This window comes from Schistocerca nitens, chromosome 2, assembly GCF_023898315.1.
Source record: "Schistocerca nitens isolate TAMUIC-IGC-003100 chromosome 2, iqSchNite1.1, whole genome shotgun sequence".
Taxonomy (NCBI): domain Eukaryota; kingdom Metazoa; phylum Arthropoda; class Insecta; order Orthoptera; family Acrididae; genus Schistocerca; species Schistocerca nitens.
Window position 1 is genome coordinate 967,518,207 of NC_064615.1, and position 24,594 is coordinate 967,542,800.

A 24,594-nucleotide genomic window follows, 5' to 3' on the forward strand; every position below is an offset into this window, starting at 1 on the left:
ATACACCACCCCTGCATTTCATTGTGTGTTGAAGCAAACAAACATGCATTTTTGAGAAATTTTGGAAGTTACCATTGTCCTTTGCGTAATCTATGATTAATCTGTAGCAAATCGATGTTTGTGATTTAGTTACTGTTGCATATTTTTGAACTAACAAATTGCGTCACATCTAGCTTTCCTTACGGAGGAGTAGTCCCATGTATTATCTGCATTTATCATAAATTAATTCTGTTTTTGAGTTTGCTAACAACTATAATTAACATCAAAACATTTTAGGAAACTAGTAATTTTTACCACAAGTTTTCATGTTGCCTTAATAGAAATCTTGTTTTCTGTATTTGCTTCAATTCTTATAGAGAATTAGCAACATTTAGCTCAACAGATTAAAAGATAATCTGTGGGGTTAATTTAAAGTTATTTTTTTCCCTGCCTTGTAATACACTGCACCAGCCAAAATACAGCCCCACGGTGTATGCGGTTTTTGAACACGGGATGAGTTGGGTGATGTTCATAAACAGCTAGAAATTGCCGTGACTACTGTCAAACTATTGGCAGCTGCTGTAAATTGGTATGTAGGAAGAGCTCCCGAGTCGTATACCTGTGATACTTGTACCAGAGTACCTCAAGTACTATCCTCTGCTGTGGATCTTGTCTCCTCTGCAGAAAGTACAGGATCTGTCATTGCTCATCCACTTTGCTGCGAGTGACATGTCAATGGTAGATCTAAGCGTCCTGTACAGGGTGGACGGGGACCAGGAAGGACTCAGGGTGTTACACTGATCCTCGTACCCTACAAGTCTGAGGTGCAGTCTTTCAATGAAACTGGGACTGTGCCAGTGGGACTCCCTTCACCTGTTGTGTCTGGTTTCAGGAGGCAGCAAATGCAAAAGGAAAGGAGTCTATTAATCGTTGACACTACAAACATACGGTGAATGACACCAGGTGCACTCAGTGCGTATACCTGGGGGGGGTCTCATTCAACATGTTGAAGAAGCCATTTCCACTGCCACTGAGGGAACAGGGTATAACCAACCGGAGATTGTGGCGCTTGCTGAACAAATGATGCCTGTCGTTTGGGCTCCAAGGTCATTCTTGGGTCATTTCAGCGACTGGCAGAGAAGATGGAGAACACCAACCTTGTGGATGGAGTTTCAACAAAGCTCAAAATTTGCAGCATTGCCCCCAGAACTGATCATGGCCTTTTGGTTCTGAGTTGAGTGGGTACAAACCAGAGACTTCAAAGGTTCTGTAACAAGCTATGCTGGGACTTACTGGACTTGCACCATAGGGCTGAGAACTGTAAAGCCCCCTAAATGGGTCAGGCCAGTCTCAGAGGCTGTTACTCAGGAAGCTGACTGTGCACGAGTTGCACACAAGGGTTTTTAAAATTAGGTGTGACTCCACCCAACCCAAATAATAGTAGCTGTAGAAAACCCAGAAGTATTGGTGTATGATTGAAAGAAAGGGCTCCCACAGGTGAGAGTATTAAAATCCTAATGGTAAACTGCCGAAGCATTCACAATATAGTGCCAGAGTTTGAAGCGCTCAAGAAAAGCAGAGCAGCTCACATAATATGAGGTACAGTGGGCATAAAATGATAATTGGATCCTTCTATTGCCCACCAGATTCATCTCCTGATGTAACCAAAAACTTTAGAGAAACCTCAGTTCACTTGTACAAAAGTTGTGTAATCACACTGTAATCATCAGTGGAGACTTTAATTGTCCAACAAATTAAAAATTGGAAAATTACAGTTTTGTTTGTGGTAACATGATAAGACATCCTGTGAAACTTCGCTGCACACATTCTCCGAAAACTACCTCGAACAGATAGTTAGGAACCCTATTCATCATGGAAATATATTGGATTTAATGGCAACAAATAGACCTGACCTCTTTGAGGATGTCGACATCGAAACTGGTATCAGTAACGCTGATGTGGATGTGGCAACAATGATTACCAAAGTACAAAGGACAACTGAAACTCGCAGAAAGACATATTTGTTCAGTAAACTAGATAATAAATAAGTAGTGTCATAGCTCAGTGAGGAACTTGAAACTTTCAGCACAGGCCAGGAGCATGTAGAGGAACTCTGTCTCAAGTTTAAAGGAATAGTTGATCATTCACTGGGTAGATATGTACCCAGTAGAACAGTTCATAATGGGAGGGAACCTCCATAGTATACAGTCACTGTAAAGTAACTTCTAAAGAAAAAGAGATTACTGTGTAATAGGTGTAAAAGAAAGTGTAGGGCTATAGATAGAGAGATGCTGAATGAAATGCATTTGGCTGTCAAGAGCACCGTGTGATACCTTCAATGACTACTGTGCAAAATATTATGAAGTGATCTTTCCCAGACCCAAAGAAATTATGGTCATATGTAAAGGCTGTTAGTGGCACCGAAGTTACGTGTCCAGTCCCTAGTGAATGAGGGAGGAACTGGAGGGTAGCATGACAAAAGCTGAAATGCTTAACTCTGTTTTCAAATGTTCCTTTACAAAGGAAAACCCAGATGAATTTCCACAATTTAATCCTTGTACCACTGAAAAGATGAATGAAATGAGTATTGGTATCAGTGGTATTGGGAAACAGCTGAAATCATTAAAATCACACCCGTCTACAAGAAGGGTAGTAGATGTGATCCACAAAACTACTGTCCAATATACTTCACATCAATTTGTTGTAGAATCTTAGAACATATTCTGAGCTCAAACATAATGCATTACCTTGAACAGAATGACCTCCTCAATGCCAACCAGCATGGATTTCAAAAACTAATCGTGTGAAACCAAACTCACACTTTTCTCACATGGCATACTGAAAGCTTTGGATCAAGAATATCAGATCGGGCAGTATTTCTTGATTTCTGAAAAGCATTTGACTCAGTCCCAAACATATTTTTATCATCAAAAGTATTATCATGTGGGGTATCAAGTGAATCTGTGACTGGATTGAGGACCTATTGGTAGGGAGGACATGGCATTTTATCTCGGATGGAGAATCATTGTCAGATGTAAAGTAACTTTGGGTGTGCCCCAGGGATGTGTCTTGGGATCCTTGCTGTTCATGTTGTATATTAATGACCTTGCAAACAATATTAATAGCAAAATCAGGCTTTTTGTGGATGATGCAGTTGTCTATAATGAAGTACTATCTAAAAGAAGCTGCATAAATACTGTCAGATCTTGATAAGATTTCAAAGTGGCACAGAGATTGACAACTTGCTTTAAATGTTCAGAAATGTAAAATTCTGCTCTGCACAAAACAAAAAACAACATGGTATCCTATGACTATAATATCAATGAGCCACTGCTGGAGTCAGCCAACTCATACAAATACCTGGGTGCAACACATGGTTAGGGATATGAAATGGAATGATCACACAGGTTTAAATCATGGGTAAAGCAGGCAGTAGTCTTCGATCTATTGGTAGAATACTGGGGAGGTGCAATCAGTCTGTAAAGGAGATTGCTAACAAATCCCCTGTGTGATCAGATCTAAAATACTCCTCGAGAATGGGGCATGTACCAAGTAGGACTAACGGGATACTGAACGTATACAGAGAAGGGCAGCCCAAATTGCGACAGGTTTGTTTAATCTGTGAGAGAGATTCACAGAGATCCTGCAGGAACTGAACTGGAAGACTCTTGAGACAGACGTAAACTACCCCGAGAAAGTCTGTTAACAAAGTTTAAAGAACTGGCTTGAAATGAAGACTACAACCCCCTACGTATCGCCCTCATAGTTATAATGAGGATAAGATTAGAATAATTACTGCATACACAGAGGCATTCAAACAATCATTCTTCCCATGGTCCACATGTGAACGTAACAGGAAGAATTACACTATTATATTTCCTGATACAACTGTCCATTATCACACTTTCAGTTAATGAATGGATCATATGACAAACAATAATTCTGGAATAATCCATGAGCTCTGTTCTCTCTCAACGAATATTAACTAATGTGTAGAAGTGGCTATTATTGTTTAGTTCATAAACTCAAATATAAAATCTTCAGACCTATATGCAAATACTGGTGTTGTGTAAGCAATAGCAATCAACACACATCCTTCCTATTTTAAAACTAAAGGTCATTTTCTGGCATGTAAATGTAACAGAATCAGATTCAGAGATGAGGAAATTTTGTGTGTCCAACAGACCACTACGCAATGAAGTATCCAAAAAAAAAAGAAAGTTATTAAGTGTTAGGTACAAATTCTAATATCTTGAACCTGTAGCATAAGGTAAGTGATGACAAACTGTTAATGTATATGGTCAAGATGATAGTTTCAATTTTTTAAAATAAATATGCCCTTATTTTTTATGCATTCCCTTTCAGATCAATGCACTTTGTCCAACACTTTTCCAATAAATCAATTCCGACCTTGGTGTGCTATTACAGAAAGACTGCTAGACACTCATCTACAGCTTTTATAATCTCTTCGCTGATCTCAAACATTCTCAAGCACAAAGTTTCTTAATTAATATAATTGGTGGAAATCAAAGGGTGCCAAATGTAATTAATAGTGGAGAAACCAACAATCGGTACTGATCTGTACTCAATGGAAGTGAGATCCATCTTTCACAAAGCTTTCTCATACTTACAGAATCACATAAAATGCCCTGTAGTCTTTCTCCTGATAGGCCTACACCATCAGCTATTTTGTACATCTTTTACTGCTGATCATGCAGTATCATACTGTGAATTGTCTCAATGTCTCCATCTGTAGCTGCTGTTTTGGGGCTTCCTTACTTTAGACCATCGTCAAGCAAAGTAAAGCGATTTTGGAATTCAGTTGCTCATTTCTTAACTACTGAAAACAGGGAAGCAGGGTCCTTTAAAATCATAGTTCCATTGAAAATAAACAGCCCAAAATAAAGATGTGGCACTTCCAATCACCAATTTTAATGAATCACTTAAGACAACTACATGAAAAGCTCTGTAAACAAAACTATTCCTCAGATCAAACTGACTTGCATTATCAGGCTGTATGTACAGTACTTTCTGTTTGCCCTAATACTGTAATGACTGAACAAGAGTGGACTGAAATAAAACAAAATAAAACAGGTATTCCTAACACACACACACACACACACACACACACACACACACACACACACACACACACACACACACACACACACACACTATATATACGAAAGCGCTGGCAGGTCGATAGACACATAAACAAACACAATCATACACATAAAATTCTAGCTTTCGCAACCAACCGTTGCTTCATCAGGAAAGAGGGAAGGAGAGGGAAAGACAAAAGGATGTGGGTTTTAAGGGAGAGGGTAAGGAGTCATTCCAATCCCGGTAGCGGAAAGACTTACCTTGGGGGAAAAAAAGGACACGTATACACTCGCACACACACCCATATCCAACCATACATACATAGACAAAAGAAGACATTTTCAATTTTCGATTTAAATGTCTGCTTGTGTCTGTGTAGGTGTGGTTGGATATGGGTGTGTGTGCGAGTGTATACGTGTCCTTTTTTCCCCCAAGGTAAGTCTTTCCGCTCCCGGGATTGGAATGACTCCTTACCCTCTCCCTTAAAACCCACATCATTTCATCTTTCCCTCTCCTTCCCTCTTTCCTGATGAAGCAACCGTTGGTTGCGAAAGCTAGAATTTTGTGTGTATGATTGTGTTGGTTTATGTGTCTATCGACCTGCCAGCGCTTATATATATATATATATATATATCTCTAAAAAGAAAGATGATGAGACTTACCAAACAAAAGCGCTGGCAGGTCGATAGACACACAAACAAACACAAATATACACACAAAATTCAAGCTTTCGCAACAAACTGTTGCCTCATCAGGAAAGAGGGAAGGAGAGGGAAAGACGAAAGGATGAGTGAAACATTCTTGAAGTAACATTTATGTCAAAAAATATCGACATGTACACGAAAACTGGATGGATATTTAAAGTGACATGATGATATTGACAATTTCCTTTGTGTAACTGAGATAGATATTGAAAAATAATTATAATTTCTCTTAGTTGCATTTAATGAAGAAAACACATAACCAGTAATCAACAACACCAGAATATTAGTTATGTAAGGGCTGTGTTAGTAGGTCACTAGCATTTTGTTGAGAAAGATTTCTTTTCACCTTGGGCATGGAATATAAAACACAGCACAACACTGATAACATTTAACAAAAACAAAACTACAAAAGCTGAACTTCTGACATTACAATGATGTAAAAGATTTAGCTTCAGGGAAACAGAGCCTACATGTAGTCCCTCCCCCAATTTGTCAGTCTACACAGGCAAATAAACAACAAACTTCAGTAAATAGGACAAAAATAAAAATAAGCTATCTCAGATTTAATATGTAAGTGAATACAACATCAAAAGAAAAACAACATATATAGCAGGAAGCACTTTGTAAATTTATACACAATAATTTAAACATTGACAGGACTATTCTTGCATTAAATGAAACTGTACATGCTAATTACAAATTTACTTTCCTTACAGTTTGATGAGTGGGTGCCTCTCTTTGTCCTCCATATCAAATTAAGTAACAGACACTCCACACAACATGAAGCACAATTTCATCACAAGAAAGCATTAAAATAGCAAAGCACATATTATTTCATGGCTGAACACAACACGAGACACTGAGCTAGACACTGAAGTATATGAAAGAAACTGTTTAAATTCGTGAAACAATCACAAAGTCTGGACACATACATTACACAGGCACCATTGCAAGACAGACAGTACTGTCAAACACAGAGGCAAATAGGAACACTTGTTTATATAGACCTGGGGCAGTGGTGCCGTGTGACTTGCTCGCAGAGTTAAGTGGCCGGGCTGGGGATTACTTAACACCATCTGCTGCATATCTCAACTGTGGGATAATGAACTGCTCCTCCATCTGAGTACCAGCCTCTTATCAGCAAACCCTTACACACATTGGGAGACGGGCAATGATAACATCAGTCAACATTATGGACTTGGAAGAACATGTGCTACTGTGCCCAGCATTAAAAATACATTTTCTTCTTCTTCTTTTTTTTTTTTAAAAAAAAGAACTTTCTTGTGTAAATACTAATCACAAATGGTTAAATGTTTTAATAAATGGCAGGATACATTAAGCCCTTATTGGTTATTTCCTACTTCCTGTTATTTACAGCACAATGGCCAAAATTCGTTAAAATAGCCTAAAAGTTACGAGGCATGATTATTCGAATAAACAAAGAGCTGAATTACGCTTACATTAAACACTTATTAAAAATACACTTTCCCTGCAACTGATCTATCAGTACCGCATTATTCATCACGAAAACAGGGGTGTGCGAAAGCATCTTTACCGGCACAATCAGACCTCACAGGACGAGGAAAGCATTTCAGTTACTAAGGCGGAACGAAGTTGGCGCTGAGCTGACAGCAATTGTAAAGTGATATGCTGACTTACCAGCAACGCAGCGGCATGTGCCTCGGTGCACTTAAGCGCTTCGACTGCAGAAAATATTATATTTTTTCTGTGGACATTAAAATACCGGTACATCAAATGTGTATGATGCTACTGCTGTTCTATCAGTTCACATTCACGCATAGTGAACAAACCTTTTTCTCTGCGCAGCTTCCTGTTACGCTAAATGTTCACACAAATTTCTCTGAAGCTGCAGATGTTGGAAAAGATAATTCTACTTTTTTTTATATTTTCCCTAGGTGACTCTTACGACTGAAGACACGAGTCTGCCATCACGTTTATTCACAATGTTCGTCTGAATCGCAGACTACTATGCGTTTCGGCTAACTTCCATCACCAGGTCATTTGTGATGCTAACATTCGTATGGGAATACTCATGATGGCAGCAAGCCGAACGTGAATTGTACAGTACGTGCGATCAAGACGAACATTTCTGAATAACTACTATTATTGACTCAAAACAGACCCAACGAAAATGGCGAAGGGCATGGAAATAATGACTAACTGTTAATAGAAGAAAATTAGACAGTGGATGGCAGACTGGGCACTTTGTGAGAAATATTTCTGCAGTCTTGCGAAAGCCCAGTGGAAAATTTACGAAGCAGAATTCACGTCTAGAACTAGATCAACGATGGACTACATATTTTCCGAGCTCCATTCGTTAGCTGGCGTATCAAAAGGCAATAGTACTTACATTTTACTTTTATTTGGTGGAATATCTGGTGTATAAAAAGACTTTTAGGTGTTACTGTTGGCTGTATTGACGGACCTCGCGATCTCGATGATAAAAAGGTAGCAAGAACTGCACAAGCGACAGCAGGCTTCAGTTTCGATTTTCGACAGGCATTGTTAGAAAACGACAAAAAAAAACTCTTCAGCACAGGCAGTTGTATTGTTAGCTAAGAATGGGCAATTTTCTCTAACTACTCACCTAGACTATGTTCAACGAAATCAGGAATTAATTACGAGTAAGGAATAGAATAGAATAGAATATTTTTATTAGCCTTTCAGTATTTTTCATGCAATTGGCTTCGTCAAAGTTTACAGAGGGTTTTAGTTTCAGTGCAATATTCAAATAGTTACGGAATGGGGAGAAAAGGAACTAAAGACCTTTTCTTCAGCATTATGTAAGACAATGTTTTATACAGTAATTAAACACACACATAAGAAAAGAATCACAGTAAATAACTAGCTCATATAATATCAAAACATTTCCTTCATAACTTAGGTAAAACATATATTTTGATGATTAGTTTCTAAGAATTCTTCAGTTGTATAGAATTCGTTGTTTTTTAGTCAGGTTTGCAATTTATTCTTATATTTATTTAGTGGTACTGTACGAGCTGAGCATGGTAACTTATTGAAAATTTTTATACTTAAGTACTTATAGTTATTGTGGACTACAGCAAGTCTTGTGGAAGGCAAGTCCAGCAGATGACTGTTTCTTGTACTGTGTGCATGCACATCACATCTCATGTTCAATTTTTTCAGATTTTCTCTGGCATATATTAAACAGTTATATATGTACATGCTTGGCACTGTCATTACGCAAAGAGATTTAAAATAATTTCTGCAGGACTCTCTGGGTGCTAACCCTTCCATGCACCTGATTGCTTTCTTCTGCCATCTGAAAATACATTCAGCCCCTGGGGAGTTACCCCAAAGCAATATTCCATATTGCAGTTGGGAATGAAAGAAAAGCATAGTATGAGTGGAGTAGCAATTGCTTACTCACACTGTTTCTTAATTTATACAATAAGAAAAGTACTCGTGCTAGTTTACTACATAGGTAATTGGTGTGTCCTTCCCATGACAGCTTTTGGTCTATGATTAGTCCAAGTAATTTCACTGTTTTGTTTTCATTTTTAGTTGCTTTGAGATTAAAAATTATTTCTTCTGTTTTTGTTTGATTTATGCACAGCTGGTTAGCCTGACACCAGTAATTAGCCATTTGCATCATTTCTCTATTTTTGCCAAGTGCACTCTAAGTTCTCTCCTGTACTTATTAATGTCATATTGTCAGCATATAGTATGTTCTTACACAGTATGTAATTCGAGAAGTCATTAACATAGACAATGAACAGAAAAGGTCCAAGAACAGAGCCTTGTGGTATTCCTCTTTCTACAGGGAGTATTTCTGACCTCTGCTTATTTGCTTATACAAGTTGTAACCTATTGCTTAGATAAGATTTGAATAAATGGAGTGTATCATCTTCAATGCAATAGTATTTTAACTTTTCGATGAGTATGTCATGTGACACCGAGTCAAATGCTTTACTTAGGTCAATAAGTGTTCCAGACATTGATACCCTTTTTTCATACCCTTCATAAACATTGCTCACCAAATCTTCAACTGCTTGTACAGTTGATAGGTGTGACCTGAAGCCAAACTGTTGTTCATTTAAAATTTTGTTGGTTTCAAAATACCTGTATATCTGCTTATGCACACAATTTTCTACTAACTTGGATATGATTGGTACTATTGAAATGGGTCTGTAGTTATTTGGGTGGTTTCTTTCACCTTTTTTATACACAGGCAATGTAACTGTGATCTTAAAGACAGTCGGGGAATATTCCTTCATCAAGTACTCTGTTTGATAGTGAGAGAAGTGGCATTTCAATTTCTTTTCCTATACATTTAACGTTGAGATTAATGAGTCAATAATAATCTTCTGTTTTGGATATGCATTTCGAATCTTTACTTTTATGCACCCGCGAAGAAGGAAGTCATCCGGGGCGAAGCAAAAGTTAGGGTAATGGTACAATAATGCTTGTCAAGTTGTGCCCATAGACGTTCACGATGGGGAGCACTTTGCCACCCCCCCCCACCCCCCCCCCCCCCCGCCCTTCCTTTCCATGTAACATTTAGCATTCTTCTACAGCACCACATGTCAAAGGACTGTATCTTCCTCTTGTCTGAACAACCCACTGCCCACGTTTTATTTCCATACAAGGCTACATTCCATCAAATATTTTCAGAAAAGATTTCATAACACACTAATATATACTAGATATTTACAAATTCCTCTTTTTTAAGAAATGCTTTTCTCACCACTGATGATCTGCATTTTATAATCTTCCCTGCTTCAGCCACCATTAGTTATCTTCCCATCCAAGAAGAAAACTACTCTACTACTTTTAGAGTTTCAATTGCCAATCCAATTCCTTCAGCATCGCCTGATTTACTTCGATTACATTCCATTACCTATATTTTACTTTTGTTGATGTTTATCTTACAACCTCTTTTCAAGACTTCATCCATTCCGTTCAACTGTTTTTCGAAGTCCTTTGCTGTCTCTGATAGATATACAATGTCACTGGCAAACCGAAAAGTTTTCATTTGTTATCCTTGAACTTTAATTTCCCTTTCCAAATTTCTCCTTGGTCTCCTTCAGAGCTTGCTCAACGTACAGACTGAATAACATCGGGGTTTGTCTACAATCCTGTCTCACTCCCTTCTCATTATGGCTTCCCTTTCATGTCCTTCAACTCTTATAACAGTCGTCCGAGTTCTGTGTAAGTCGTAAACAACCTTTTGGTCCCCACAGTTTATCCCTGGTAGCTTCAAAATTTCGAAGTATGTAGTCCAGTCCACGTTGTCAAAAGCTTTCTCTAAATATATGAATACTATAACCGTAGCTGGCCTTTCAGCAACCTATCTTCTAAGATAAGTCGTAGGGTGCGTATCGCCTCGCGTGTTCTTGCATTTCTCCTGAACTTAAACTGAGTTTTCCCAAGGTCGGCCACAAACAGTTTTTCCATTCTTCTGTAAATAATTTATGTCCGTATTGTGCGAGTATAACTTCGTATAGTCATAATGAAGTACTACCTGAAAAACGCTGAATAAATACTCAGACATATCTCGATAAGTTTCAAATACGTGAAGAAATTCGCAGTTCGATTTAATGTTCAGAAATATAAAATTGTACACTTTACAAAATGCAAAACATGGTACCCTATCACTATAATATCAATGAGTCACTACTAGAATAGGCCAATCAGTATAAATAGCTGGGCGTAACAGTTTGTGGACACATACAGGGTGAACATTAACAAAACCGACAAACTGCAGGAGCAGATTCCTGACTGGATATGGATTGTGTGCGTGCAACAACAACAAATCGTCCCGGAACTCAGTACAGAGCTGCCTCGCATCCACGTCACAACAGATGATCAAAGTGGTCTCCATGGGATGCAATGTACGTGTCTGCACGTGCATCATGGACTCCGCACGCGTTCACACGTTGCATCATGGAATGCCGCATTCTTTCGCACGTTCTGGCCTTTCTCCGAATAACGTTTTGGTGTCGTGAACACGCTGTTGAAGGGTCCGCACATCAATAACTGGTTCAGCGTACACAACGCTTTTCAGATGCCTGAAGAGGTACAGGGCCTTCCAGTCCCATCCAACGTCTGGGGAAGATGATGATGAGGTGGCGGCGAACTGTAATGCGAAGTGTATTAGTGCTCCGTCATGCAGAAATCACGTAACCTGTCACATTGCCAGAGGCACATTCTCAAGTAGCCCAGGCAGAGCATTCTGCAGAAAGTTCAGATACGTTCCTCGATCGTTGCGTTGTGGAATAATAACCGGTCCTAGTATGTGGTCGCCACGAATACCCGACCACACACTGATGCTTGACTGACTGTCTGCAGCCCACAGATGAAGATTATGCAGATTGATAATGCCATTCTGGCCATTTTTAAACCGTGTGAATCTTTCGTAATACAGAGGATGGCTTAAGCACTCATCACCGTAAGCTTCCTGCAACAGTTTGTGTGTCTCTCTGGAGGTTTTTTGGAGCTTCACGCAAAATTTAATGCAGACGGGTAGCTCCTGTAACTGCCTTCTCGAAATCCGCAAGCTGCGCGACACAACGTTTTACTCAATACAGCACTGAACAATAGAGTTGTGGCGATTCGTGAATGAGTCGTTCATGTGAATGAGTCGTTCATTTGAACGACTCTAAATGATGAATCGTAAGAATCGAATCGTGATACGGACGAATCATCGTTCAAAAGAATCGTAAGAACGATTGCGTGTTTCCGAGTCGTGACGATTCCAAATTCCAACGATTCATCGATTCTTAGTATGCTATGCTTCAAAGGCAACTTCCGAATCATGCCGAGTCGTGCCGAATGATTACGACCGCCAGGTGGCACCCCTCACACACTGCAAATTTAGCTTAACTTTGTTGTTGTTGTTGTGGTCTTCAGTCCTGAGACTGGTTTGATGCAGCTCTCCATGCTACTCTATCCTGTGCAAGCTTCTTCATCGCCCAGTACCTACTGCAACCTACATCCTTCTGAATCTGCTTAGTGTATTCATATCTTGGTCTCCCTCTACGATTTTTACCCTACACGCTGCCCTCCAATGCTAAATTTGTGATCCCTTGATGCCTCAAAACATGTCCTACCAACCGATCCCTTCTTCTAGTCAAGTTGTGCCACAAACTTCTCTTCTCCCCAATCCTATTCAATACCTCCTCATTAGTTACGTGATCCTCCCATCTAATCTTCAGCATTCTTCTGTAGCACCACATTTCAAAAGCTTCTATTCTCTTCTTATCCAAACTATTTATCGTCCATGTTTCACTTCCATAAATGGCTACACTCCATACAAATACTTTCAGAAACGACTTCCTGACACTTAAATCTATACTCGATGTTCACAAATTTCTCTTCTTCAGAAACGATTTCCTTGCCATTGCCAGTCTACATTTTATATCCTCTCTACTTCGACCATCATCAGTATTTTACTCCCTAAATAGCAAAACTCCTTTACTACTTTAAGTGTCTCATTTCCTAATCTAATCCCCTCAGCATCACCCGATTTAATTTGACTACATTCCATTATCCTCGTTTTGCTTTTGTTGATGTTCATCTTATATCCTCCTTTCAAGACACTGTCCATTCCGTTCAACTGCTCTTCCAAGTCCTTTGCTGTCTCTGACAGAATTACAATGTCATCGGCGAACCTCAAAGTTTTTACTTCTTCTCCATGGATTTTAATTCGTATTCCGAATTTTTCTTTTGTTTCCTTTACTGCTTGCTCAATATACAGATTGAATAACATCGGGGAGAGGCTACAACCCTGTCTCACTCCTTTCCCAACCACTGCTTCCCTTTCATGCCCCTCGACTCTTATAACTGCCATCTGGTTTCTGTACAAATTGTAAATAGCCTTTCGCTCCTTGTATTTTACCCCTGCCACCTTCAGAATTTGAAAGAGGGTATTCCAGTTAACGTTGTCAAAAGCTTTCTCTAAGTCTACAAATGCTAGAAACGTAGGTTTGTCTTTTCTTAATCTTTCTTCTAAGATAAGTCGTAAGGTTAGTATTGCCTCACGTGTTCCAACATTTCTACGGAATCCAAACTGATCTTCCCCGTGGTCCGCTTCTACCAGTTTTTCCATTCGTCTGTAAAGAATTCGCGTTAGTATTTTGCAGCTGTGACTTATTAAACTGATAGTTCGGTAATTTTCACATCTGTCAACACCTGCTTTCTTTGGGATTGGAATTATTATATTCTTCTTGAAGTCTGTGGGTATTTCGCCTGTCTCATACATCTTGCTCACCAGATGGTAGAGTTTTGTCATGACTGGCTCTCCCAAGGCCATCAGTAGTTCTAATGGAATGTTGTCTACTCCCGGGGCCTTGTTTCGACTCAGGTCTTTCAGTGCTCTGTCAAACTCTTCACGCAGTATCTTATCTCCCATTTCATCTTCATCTACATCCTCTTCCATTTCCATAATATTGTCCTCAAGTACATCGCCCTTGTATAAACCCTCTATATACTCCTTCCACCTTTCTGCCTTCCCTTCTTTGCTTAGAACTGGGTTTCCATGTGAGCTCTTGATATTCATACAAGTGGTTCTCTTCTCTCCAAAGGTCTCTTTAATTTTCCTGTAGGCAGTATCTATCTTACCCCTAGTGAGACAAGCCTCTACATCCTTACATTTGTCCTCTAGCCATCCCTGCTTAGCCATTTTGCACTTTCTGCCGATCTCATTTTTGAGAAGTTTGTATTCCCTTTTGCCTGCTTCATTTACTGCATTTTTATATTTTCTCCTTTCATCAATTAAATTCAATATTTCTTCTGTTACCCAAGGATTTCTATTAGCCCTCGTCTTTTTACCTACTTGATCCTCTGCTGCCTTCGCTACTTCATCCCTCAGAGCTACCCATTCTTCTTCTACTGTATTTCTTTCCCCCATTCCTGTCAATTGTTCCCTTATGCTCTCCCTGAAATTCTGTACAATCTCTGGTTCTTTCAGTTTATCCAGGTCCCATCTCCTTAAATTCCCACCTTTTTGCAGTTTCTTCAGTTTCAACCTGCAGTTCATAACCAATAGATTGCGGTCAGAATCCACATCTGCCCCTGGAAATGTCTTACAATTTAAAACCTGGTTCCTAAATCTCTGTCTTACCATTATATAATCTATCTGATACCTATTAGTATCTCCAGGATTCTTCCAGGTATACAACCTTCTTTTATGATTCTTGAACCAAGTGTTAGCTATGATTAAGTTATGCTCTGTGCAAAATTCTACAAGGCGGCTTCCTCTTTCATTTCTTCCCCCCAATCCATATTCACCTACTATGTTTCCTTCTCTCCCTTTTCCTACTGACGAATTCCAGTCACCCATGACTATTAAATTTTCGTCTCCCTTCACTACCTGAATAATTTCTTTTATCTCGTCATACATTTCATCAATTTCTTCATCATCTGCAGAGCTAGTTGGCATATAAACTTGTACTACTGTAGTAGGCATGGGCTTTGTGTCTATCTTGGCCACAATAATGCGTTCACTATGCTGTTTGTAGTAGCTAACCCGCACTCCTATTTTTTTTATTCATTATTAAACCTACTCCTGCATTACCCCTATTTGATTTTGTATTTATAACCCTGTAATCACCTGACCAAAAGTCTTGTTCCTCCTGCCACCGAACTTCACTAATTCCCACTAAATCTAACTTTAACCTATCCATTTCCCTTTTTAAATTTTCTAACCTACCTGCCCGATTAAGGGACCTGACATTCCACGCTCCGATCCGTAGAATGCCAGTTTTCTTTCTCCTGATAACGACGTCCTCTTGAGTAGTCCCCGCCCGGAGATCCGAATGGGGGACTATTTTACCTCCGGAATATTTTACCCAAGAGGACGCCATCATCATTTAATCATACAGTAAAGCTGCATGTCCTCGGGAAAAATTACGGCTGTAGTTTCCCCTTGCTTTCAGCCGTTCGCAGTACCAGCACAGCAAGGCCGTTTTGGTTAATGTTACAAGGCCAGATCAGTCAATCATCCAGACTGTTGCCCCTGCAACTACTGAAAAGGCTGCTGCCCCTCTTCAGGAACCACATGTTTGTCTGGCCTCTCAACAGATACCCCTCCGTTGTGGTTGCACCTACGGTACGGCCATCTGTATCGCTGAGGCACGCAAGCCTCCCCACCAACGGCAAGGTCCATGGTTCATGGGGGAAGAGCTTAACTTTAGTTTCGTCGAAATACAAAGCATAGGTATTTTGCTTTTAATTTGTCTGAGAAATTGCTTTTGCCACTACTATTTATGTGAGAAGACGACATACTTCTAAAGTGTAGGATACAATCGTATACAGCGACATTACTTCACTGCTAATTTGATAATTCTGTTAATTCCACCAGTGCTGCCACTAAATGGCTGTCGCACTAGACCAATATTACAGAGCCTATATAGAGAGAATATAGGCTCTCTAACTAATACCTTTCTTGGCGGATCGCCGTGTAATACCGTCTTTAAACGAAAGCTTTTTAATTAATAATTTCGAGTTTTCGAATGTTATCGTGTTCAGATTAATATTAAATTTGTGAAGTAATGTCGCTGTATATGATTGAATCCTACTGTTTAGAAGTATGTCGTCTTCTCACGTAAATAGTAGTGACAGCGGCAAGTTCTCAGACAAATTAAAAGGAAAATACTTATGCTTTGTATTTAGAAGAAATTAAAGTTAAGCTAAATTTGCTGTGTGGGAGGGCTGTCAGCTGCGTTATGAATTACAAGGGTGATGTGGACTTGGAAAGACATCTTAGCACAGAAAAACATAGGATGATATGAGCCAAACCACGTCTGCCTCACTGCTAGATTTTGTTACTATAAAACAGACGTCTGTAGTTAGATACGTTCAAGCCACACAACCAAACTGGCATACCACGTAATTTTCGCACACCTTTCGCACAAATCGACTCCTCTTTCGTGGCCTACTGAAATAAAACAATAGATGCAATCATATCAAACGTGACCTTTCATCAATTAAGGCATTACACGTATAAAGCGAGAATCACACTTGTAACGTCATATGCATGTTTACTCATAAATAAACTATTTCTGGGATATCTTATCATGACACAGTTCAATTCTAACCCCATTGACAATTTCAGACATGTCCTGCCATCTGTGAGTAAGATGTAGGACTTTTTGCATTCCGTAAGAATCGTTCCATCGCAGACTAGAATGAATCGTGAACGAATCGCAGGAATCGATTCGCAATATGAGATTGAATCGTAGGAATCGAATCGGGAAAAAGGATCGTGTTCCCCAACTCTGCTGAACAATAACCAACAGACAAACAACAATGAAACTTCCGGCAGTTACACATTAAACACAGGTGCGTACAGAGATACCAACCGCATTTCGCTCCAACATACTATATAGTGGCGCGAAATTACGAATGTTCGGAAATTTTTTCAACAGATCTCGTACTTGTAAAGATAAAGCGGTAACGAAGCACATTCTTGGTTTGAAGACCACAGTACATTGCTAAGTAATGTCACAATGCAAGTGATAAACCCCTTCCCTTCCCTTTCTCATACCTGAAAACCTGCTCGTCAAACTAATTATAAGAGAATCTACAACTTAGCGTTGAATCCAAACCGCGGTCTAACTTTTTTCATCATATACAAAGCACTGCCAGAGGAAAAAGCCTGGGATCAAACGCGCTTAAAATGATCGCAGAAATGAATCGAAGGAATGTAATAAAACACGAAGAGATATTCTACCGAGATCGGAGGCGTTTAAGTAAATGGAAGAATGATCGACAAGTAAGCAATCAGCAGACTAGAGGGGAAAAAAAATGAAAAACAGTTTACGTCTTCGTGGTTCCTGCTTTGAAAAGGAGATGACGTTACAGTAAAATATTTCAATTACATTTAAAGCCGTTATCCCGCCCGTCAAATTTTTTTTACCAATGCCATAATTGGGTTTGAGTTGGTACATGCACATAACATGTCATCAGGTCCCTGATTGCGCGGTCTCTCCCGCCGGCGGTTCGAGTTCTGCTTCGGGCATGGGTGTGTGTGTTGTTCTTAGCATGAGGAAGTTAGTTTGAGTAGTAAGTCTAGGGACGGATAACCTCAGTAGTTTGGTCCATTAGGAATACACACACACACACACACACACACACACACACACACACACACACACACACATTTTGAAGTCTAGAACACGTAAGTAAATTTTTTTAAATACAAGTAGCGACCAGAATAGGTATGTTAATCAGGTAAAATCGCGGTGAGCACTGAGGCGTTCGATACAGTTCCGCACTGCGCCTGATAAACAAAGTAAAAGTCTACGGAATATCAGACCAGATGTGTGGCTGGATTGAAGAGTTTTTAGCAAACAGAACACAGTATGTTGTTCTCAATGGAGAGACTTCTACAGACGTTAAAGTAACCTCTGTCGTGCCACAGGGGAGTGTCATGGGACCAATGCTTTACAAAATATATATAAATGATCTAGTACATAGTGTCGGAAGTTCCATGCGGCTTTTCGCAGATGATGCTGTAGTATACAGAGAAGTTGCAGCATTAGAAAATTGCAGCGAAATGCAGGAAGATCTGCAGCTGATAGGCACTTGGTGCAGGGAGTGGCAACTGACCCTTAACATAGACAAATGTAATGTATTGCGAATACATAGAAAGAAGGATCCTTTATTGTATGATTATATGATAGCGGAACAAACACTGGTAGCAGTTACTTCTGGGAGTATGCGTGCGGAACGATTTGAAGTGGAAAGATCATATAAAATTAATTGTTGGTAAGGCGGGTGCCAGGTTGAGATTCATTGGGAGAGTCCTTAGAAAATGTAGTCCATCAACAAAGGAGGTGGCTTACAAAACACTCGTTCGACCTATACTTGAGTACTGCTCATCAGTGTGGGATCCGTACCAGATCGGGTTGACGGAGGAGATAGAGAAGATCCAAAGAAGAGCGGCGCGTTTCGTCACAGGGTTATTTGGTAACCGTGATAGCGTTACGGACATGTTTAGCAAACTCAAGTGGCAGACTCTGCAAGAGAGGCGCTCTGCATCGCGGTGTAGCTTGCTGTCCAGGTTTGGAGAGGGTGCGTTTCTGGATGAGGTGTCGAATATATCGCTTCCCCCTACTTATACCTCCCGAGAAGATCACGAATGTAAAATTAGAGAGATTCGAGCGCGCACGGAGGCTTTCCGGCAGTCGTTCTTCCCGCGAACCATACGCGACTGGAACAGGAAAGGGAGGTAATGACAGTGGCACGTAAAGTGCCCTCCGCCACACACTGTTGGGTGGCTTGCGGAGTATAAATGTAGATGTAGATCCCATCGACGCACCATGTTGAAGATACCCGTCTGGTAAAACAGTGTGTCCCGCTGTGTGAAGTCTGTAACTGCCTGCTACACCTCCTCGTCCGACAGGAATCGGCAGCCCTTCTAAGGCCTTTTTTACGAGATGGAAGACGATAATCGCGTGGGGAGGGATCAGAACAGTAAGAGCGGATGCTCAAGTGCCTCCTACTTGAGTTGGCCTAACTTCTGCGTTTCGACATTTGCGATATGATGACGTATGTTGTCATGAAGCACCAGCAATCCTTGTCACATCATTTCACAACGGCGGTTATTGACAATCATCCTGCCCCTACACGTTCTTCGTTCTTCGATGGATATCTCCCGATGCTTGTCCTTCGGCAGCCAAGAAAAGAATGTTGGTCCTATTCGGACGCATCTGATAATAACGTCTCCGTAGTTCACGTTTCCGCCATTACCGTGTGCACTTCGGACATACACGAATGCCACAGTAATCCCTTGCCTACATGTTGGTGCTTATATACCCGCAACGGAGTCGCGCTACGTTGCATTTACGGTGAACCAACGCCCTCGGGCTGTAATTTCGGCTTTTCAACTATAATCAAGTGCAACTGGTAAGATATCAGTTTGCCTGTTGCACTTGATAATGACTCAAATGCCGAAACCGCGATAGTGGAAATAATAATCGCTTAAATAATATCATTATCGTCAATAAAGGAAGGATCATGTAAGTATCCGTCTGCTTACGATCGTTTCCTCGGGAGATCTTCCTTGCTTATTCCACAAATGCCAAACATTTTAAATACACTGCTACATATTTTCAATTGGGGGGGTCCCTTACACCACTTTTATGTTGCAGGGATCTGACTAAGAAGTACCGGGAGTGCTACAATGACCTAGCTTGTTCAGTGGCTATGAAATTAGGGAATGAAGTGTGTGTGTGTGTGTGTGTGTGTGTGTGTGTGTGTGTGTGTGAGAGAGAGAGAGAGAGAGAGAGAGAGAGAGAGAGAGAGAGCACTATTTGCCATCTGCAGTTATGGGCGGATAGTTTGTCATGGTAAAGAGTAAAGTCGTATGGCTGGGAGACCTCGATGGGAAGGTTCATCCGTTTAATTGGAAAGGTTTTTCTATCCTTCGCACCAACTGGCACCTTTCCTTCGCTAAGCGCGGGAGTCGTGTGTTCAAGTGTATCTGATGAATGTAGGTGACTCTAATGGGTGTGTAAATGTAATGTCACGTTTGTGTTAGATGATGATGATGATGATGATGATGATGATGATGATGATGATGATGATGATGATGATGAGACAAGGGAGAGGGTGAAACCTAGTGCCAGCATATAGCCTACTCCTATCGAAGAGCACCAGATTTCGGTGATCTGACGACAACCGATGTATTCAGCGAGGCCAGGCTGTTGAATGTTTGTCATGATGGATCCGACAAAATGAGGGCTTTTATTTTATTTTGCGTAGCCCCAACTGGATTGCATATTAAGCCCTGCGAATAGATAGAGCGTTTTTAAAATTTTTTTTTCAATATTGTTTTCCTATTAGAGAGCTCCGTTGTTTAACAGGGGGTTCGCGTACTATTGTAGGCAAAGTTCAATAAACATCTCAGGGGAGACGCACATCGTTTTCTGAATCTTAAATTCATCTAAATGGCTCAAATGGCTCTCAGCACTATGTGACTTAACTTCCGAGGTCATCAGTACCCTAGAACTTAGAACTACTTAAACCTAACATCACATACATCCATGCCTGAGGCAGTATTCGAAGCTGCGGTTCCAGACTGTAGCGCCGAGAACCGCTCGGCCACCCTGGCCGGCTTAAATTCATCTCTAGTAAATTGTTCATCTGTAGAACAATTGTACTACATTCCTTTCAAACATGGTATGTCGACTCCGTCATATCATAAGCAGCGTAGCCTAGCTTCGATAGTAAAACAAACAAGATGACTGGCATCTACAGCTGGTAGCGTCACAAAGTCACCAGAGCGACTTTTGTACAGGCGCTGTAAGCTGAAACTGTCATTTGAGGAAGTCTCCGTCTGTTGCCACTATCCGCTGTGGTGTAATCGGACACCGTAAATATTTGTAGTGTTCCACACTGCACCACCGTGACGTCCCATATCTAGCGAGGGGCCAGTTCGGTTCGCACCAGTTGTCACGCAAACACTTCGCCCTGGAGCTGCTACAATGAGTCACGGACCACTAGATTATTTTGCAGTTCCACGCAGGTCTAGGGGCCTCACATTATTTTTAAGTAAAATTACGTCTTTTCAAAACATGGCACAAAAACTCACGTGAAATAAATCCAAATTCCCCACATCTAAAATATACCATGTCAAATGCTCTGCATTTTCTGCGTCAAAATTTCCCAGTTCCTAGGCCTTACGACCTTCTCTAGCTCGATGGCAAAACCTAGGAACTGAATGAACTAAGGTCGATGCGGTTGAAAAAAAAAATCAGTTCCCAATTAAATAGACTGCGTTCCCTTAAAGTCTTAACGCTGCTCCACAGTGGTATGCTCAATTTAGTGATAGTTGATGTCATTTTAGTTTGAGATCATGAAAACGTCTGGTTTAACGGTGTCTCAATTACATTTGTGGTACAACGGCATAAACCTCTAACTGTAAAAAGTATGTCACGCAAATGTAACTTGTTATTGTTGTTGTTGTGGTCTTCAGTCCTGAGACTGGTTTGATGCAGCTCTCCATGCTACTCTATCCTGTGCAAGCTTCTTCATCTCCCAGTACCTACTGCAACCTACATCCTTCTGAATCTGCTTAGTGTATTGATCTCTTGGTCTCCCTCTACGATTTTTACCCTACACGCTGCCCTCCAATGCTAAATTTGTGATCCCTTGATGCTTCAAAACATGTCCTACCAACCGATCCCTTCTTCTAGTCAAGTTGTGCCACAAACTTCTCTTCTCCCCAGTCCTATTCAATACCTCCTCATTAGTTACGTGATCTACCCACCTTATCTTCAGCATTCTTCTGTAGCACCACATTTCGAAAGCTTCTATTCTCTTCTTGTCCAAACTAGTTATCGTCCATGTTTCACTTCCATACATGGCTACACTCCATACAAATACTTTCAGAAACGACTTCCTGACACCTAAATCTATACTAGATGTTAACAAATTTCTCTTCTTCAGAAACGATTTCCTTGGCATTGCAAGTCTACATTTTATATCCTCTCTACTTCGACCATCATCAGTTATTTTATTCCCTAAATAGCAAAACTCCTTTACTACTTTAAGTGTCTCATTTCCTAATCTAATCCCCTCAGCATCACCCGATTTAATTTGACTACATTCCATTATCCTCGTTTTGCTTTTGTTGATGTTCATCTTATATCCCCCTTTCAAGACACTGTCCATTCCGTTCAACTGCTCTTCCAAGTCCTTTGCTGTCTCTGACAGAATTACAATGTCATCGGCGAACCTCAAAGTTTTTACTTCTTCTCCATGAATTTTAATACCTACTCCGAATTTTTCTTTTGTTTCCTTTACTGCTTGCTCAATATACAAATTGAATAACATCGGGGAGAGGCTACAACCCTGTCTCACTCCCTTCCCAACCACTGCTTCCCTTTCATGCCCCTCGACTCTTATAACTGCCATCTGGTTTCTGTACAAATTGTAAATAGCCTTTCGCTCCTTGTATTTTACCCCTGCCACCTTCAGAATTTGAAAGAGGGTATTCCAGTTAACGTTGTCAAAAGCTTTCTTTAAGTCTACAAACGTAGGTTTGCCTTTTCTTAACTTCTGGTACTGCAAGTTGTTTTTTGCGATAACTGTTATGCAACTGTTAATTTGGTTCTTGAAGATTTATTCTGAAGAGCAACTGTTTCGTTCGAATTCGTTCTCCATGTCCAAGGCTAAATTTTGCATCACAAACTGTGCAGCCTAAATATTCATTCTATCGTTTAATGGACAAGATGTCATGTTATATAGCAGCGTTTATCCATTTAGTATTCGTGACCCAATTTTCATCGTCCCCCCTTTTCCTCAAACGAACCCAAATGAAAACACCTTCAGTACCTGCTATGCTACTAACGTGGCGAGTCAAGGCCTCATCAGAATATTAATACGACCTACCAAAGTCTTTATTCGCTCCACACCGACGTTACAAATGAGCAAGAGTGGACAAATTTATTGCTATTTAGCAACACCACTCCGCTACATTGACAAAACCGCCGGTACACCCGGAGGTCTCTTAATCGACAAAGAAGAAGTCTTCACGGCAAGTGGCGAGATCAAAGGACAATTTAGTAATAAATCGCTCTTTGAATTTTGGGCAAGTGTCGATTGATGAGTTTCCTGCACTGAAACCAAGAGCTTTTCGTATACTATCACTATTTTCAACATCCTACCTTTGTAAAACTGGATTTTCTATGTTAGCTGATTTGAAGACAAAATACAGACTCAGCTAAACATAGAAAATGAATTCAGAGTGTCAATTTCTAATGTTAAACCCTCCTTCGACAAACTTTGCCCTGTCACCCAGGCCCAAGGGCGTCACCAATAATTAAAAAACTATTTTAATTTCGTACTGAAAAGTTAACTATTTACTGCATTGTACAGTACTGATGTCGTCCTCTATGTGTGCATTATATCACTGTACATGTAAATTTTAATTTTTTACTGCGTCGGAATGTATTTTCTTTTCTTTTAGTTAAATAATCAGGTTTGATTTCATATTTTTCGTCTTTTCAATAAGCTCGGGACCCCATTTAGTGTTATCACGCCCCCGTAAGGGGGCGCATACCGCTGCATGTCACAAAACGCGCGAAGCATGATACAGCATTGTTGGTCCGCAACAACTGGGCCCCACGAAGAACTGACCATGTTATCTATTTTACATGGCTGTGACACCATCCCCCAAATTTTTCGAAAAGTTTGTATCATATATTTACTCAATTTTAAAGAATAGCTTACAGATGGGAATTCTACGCATGATACTGAAAAACATTCGAAACTGTTTAAGCCGCCATATCGGAAAACAAGACAGAACTGTTTTAAAGCCTGCAGAGAAACTATTACTGAATCAACAGTCCTGTTACCAGTCACATCCACTTTGACTAAAGAACTTATGAACAGAACTAAGGTATTACACGGAAGGGTAAATAAAAAAACTAGTATCGATGTTTTTCTGCTGGGCATTTCTACGACACATTAAACATTCCAGTAAAATGATTAATTCACCATGGTAAACATCATAGTACACATCCACTTTGCTTGTTCTCTATTTTCATTTGCGTTTTGAGAACATTTCAAAACGTTCGAGAATATCGTGAAAATGAATATTCAAGAAGATCGAAAAAATGTTTGTATTTCACGTTCAAAAATCGAATGCTCAGAAAGAAGTCCACTTAAGGATTGAACAACACAACTTAAGAAATTCATTTTCACTTTAATTTACGTTGCGTGCATTACTTTTCAATTTGCTTCTGCACCTGTATTTGCGTTCGCTTGTTTCAAATTGAAATGCTGACCGTCTCTTCCTCTTATAAAAATTAACGGG

At 40.1% G+C, this 24,594-nt stretch overlaps 1 protein-coding gene across 7 annotated transcripts in view; it reads right to left on the minus strand.

Moving 5' to 3' along the window:
* Positions 1-24,594, minus strand: part of LOC126237294 (zinc transporter 2) — a 143,549-nt gene that overhangs the window by 41,396 nt on the left and 77,559 nt on the right. Inside the window, exon 1 of one of the 7 annotated variants that reach the window (XM_049947247.1) lies at positions 7,247-7,376. The exons of 4 other annotated variants lie outside the window; for them this stretch is intronic. In XM_049947247.1, the coding sequence (XP_049803204.1) occupies positions 7,247-7,335 (89 nt within the window). In that variant the 5' untranslated portion in view covers positions 7,336-7,376. Of the gene's footprint in view, positions 1-6,500; positions 6,630-6,718; positions 6,747-7,246; positions 7,377-24,594 lie in introns of those variants that run through there. 2 more of the 7 variants (XM_049947250.1, XM_049947249.1) reach the window with 2 other exon arrangements.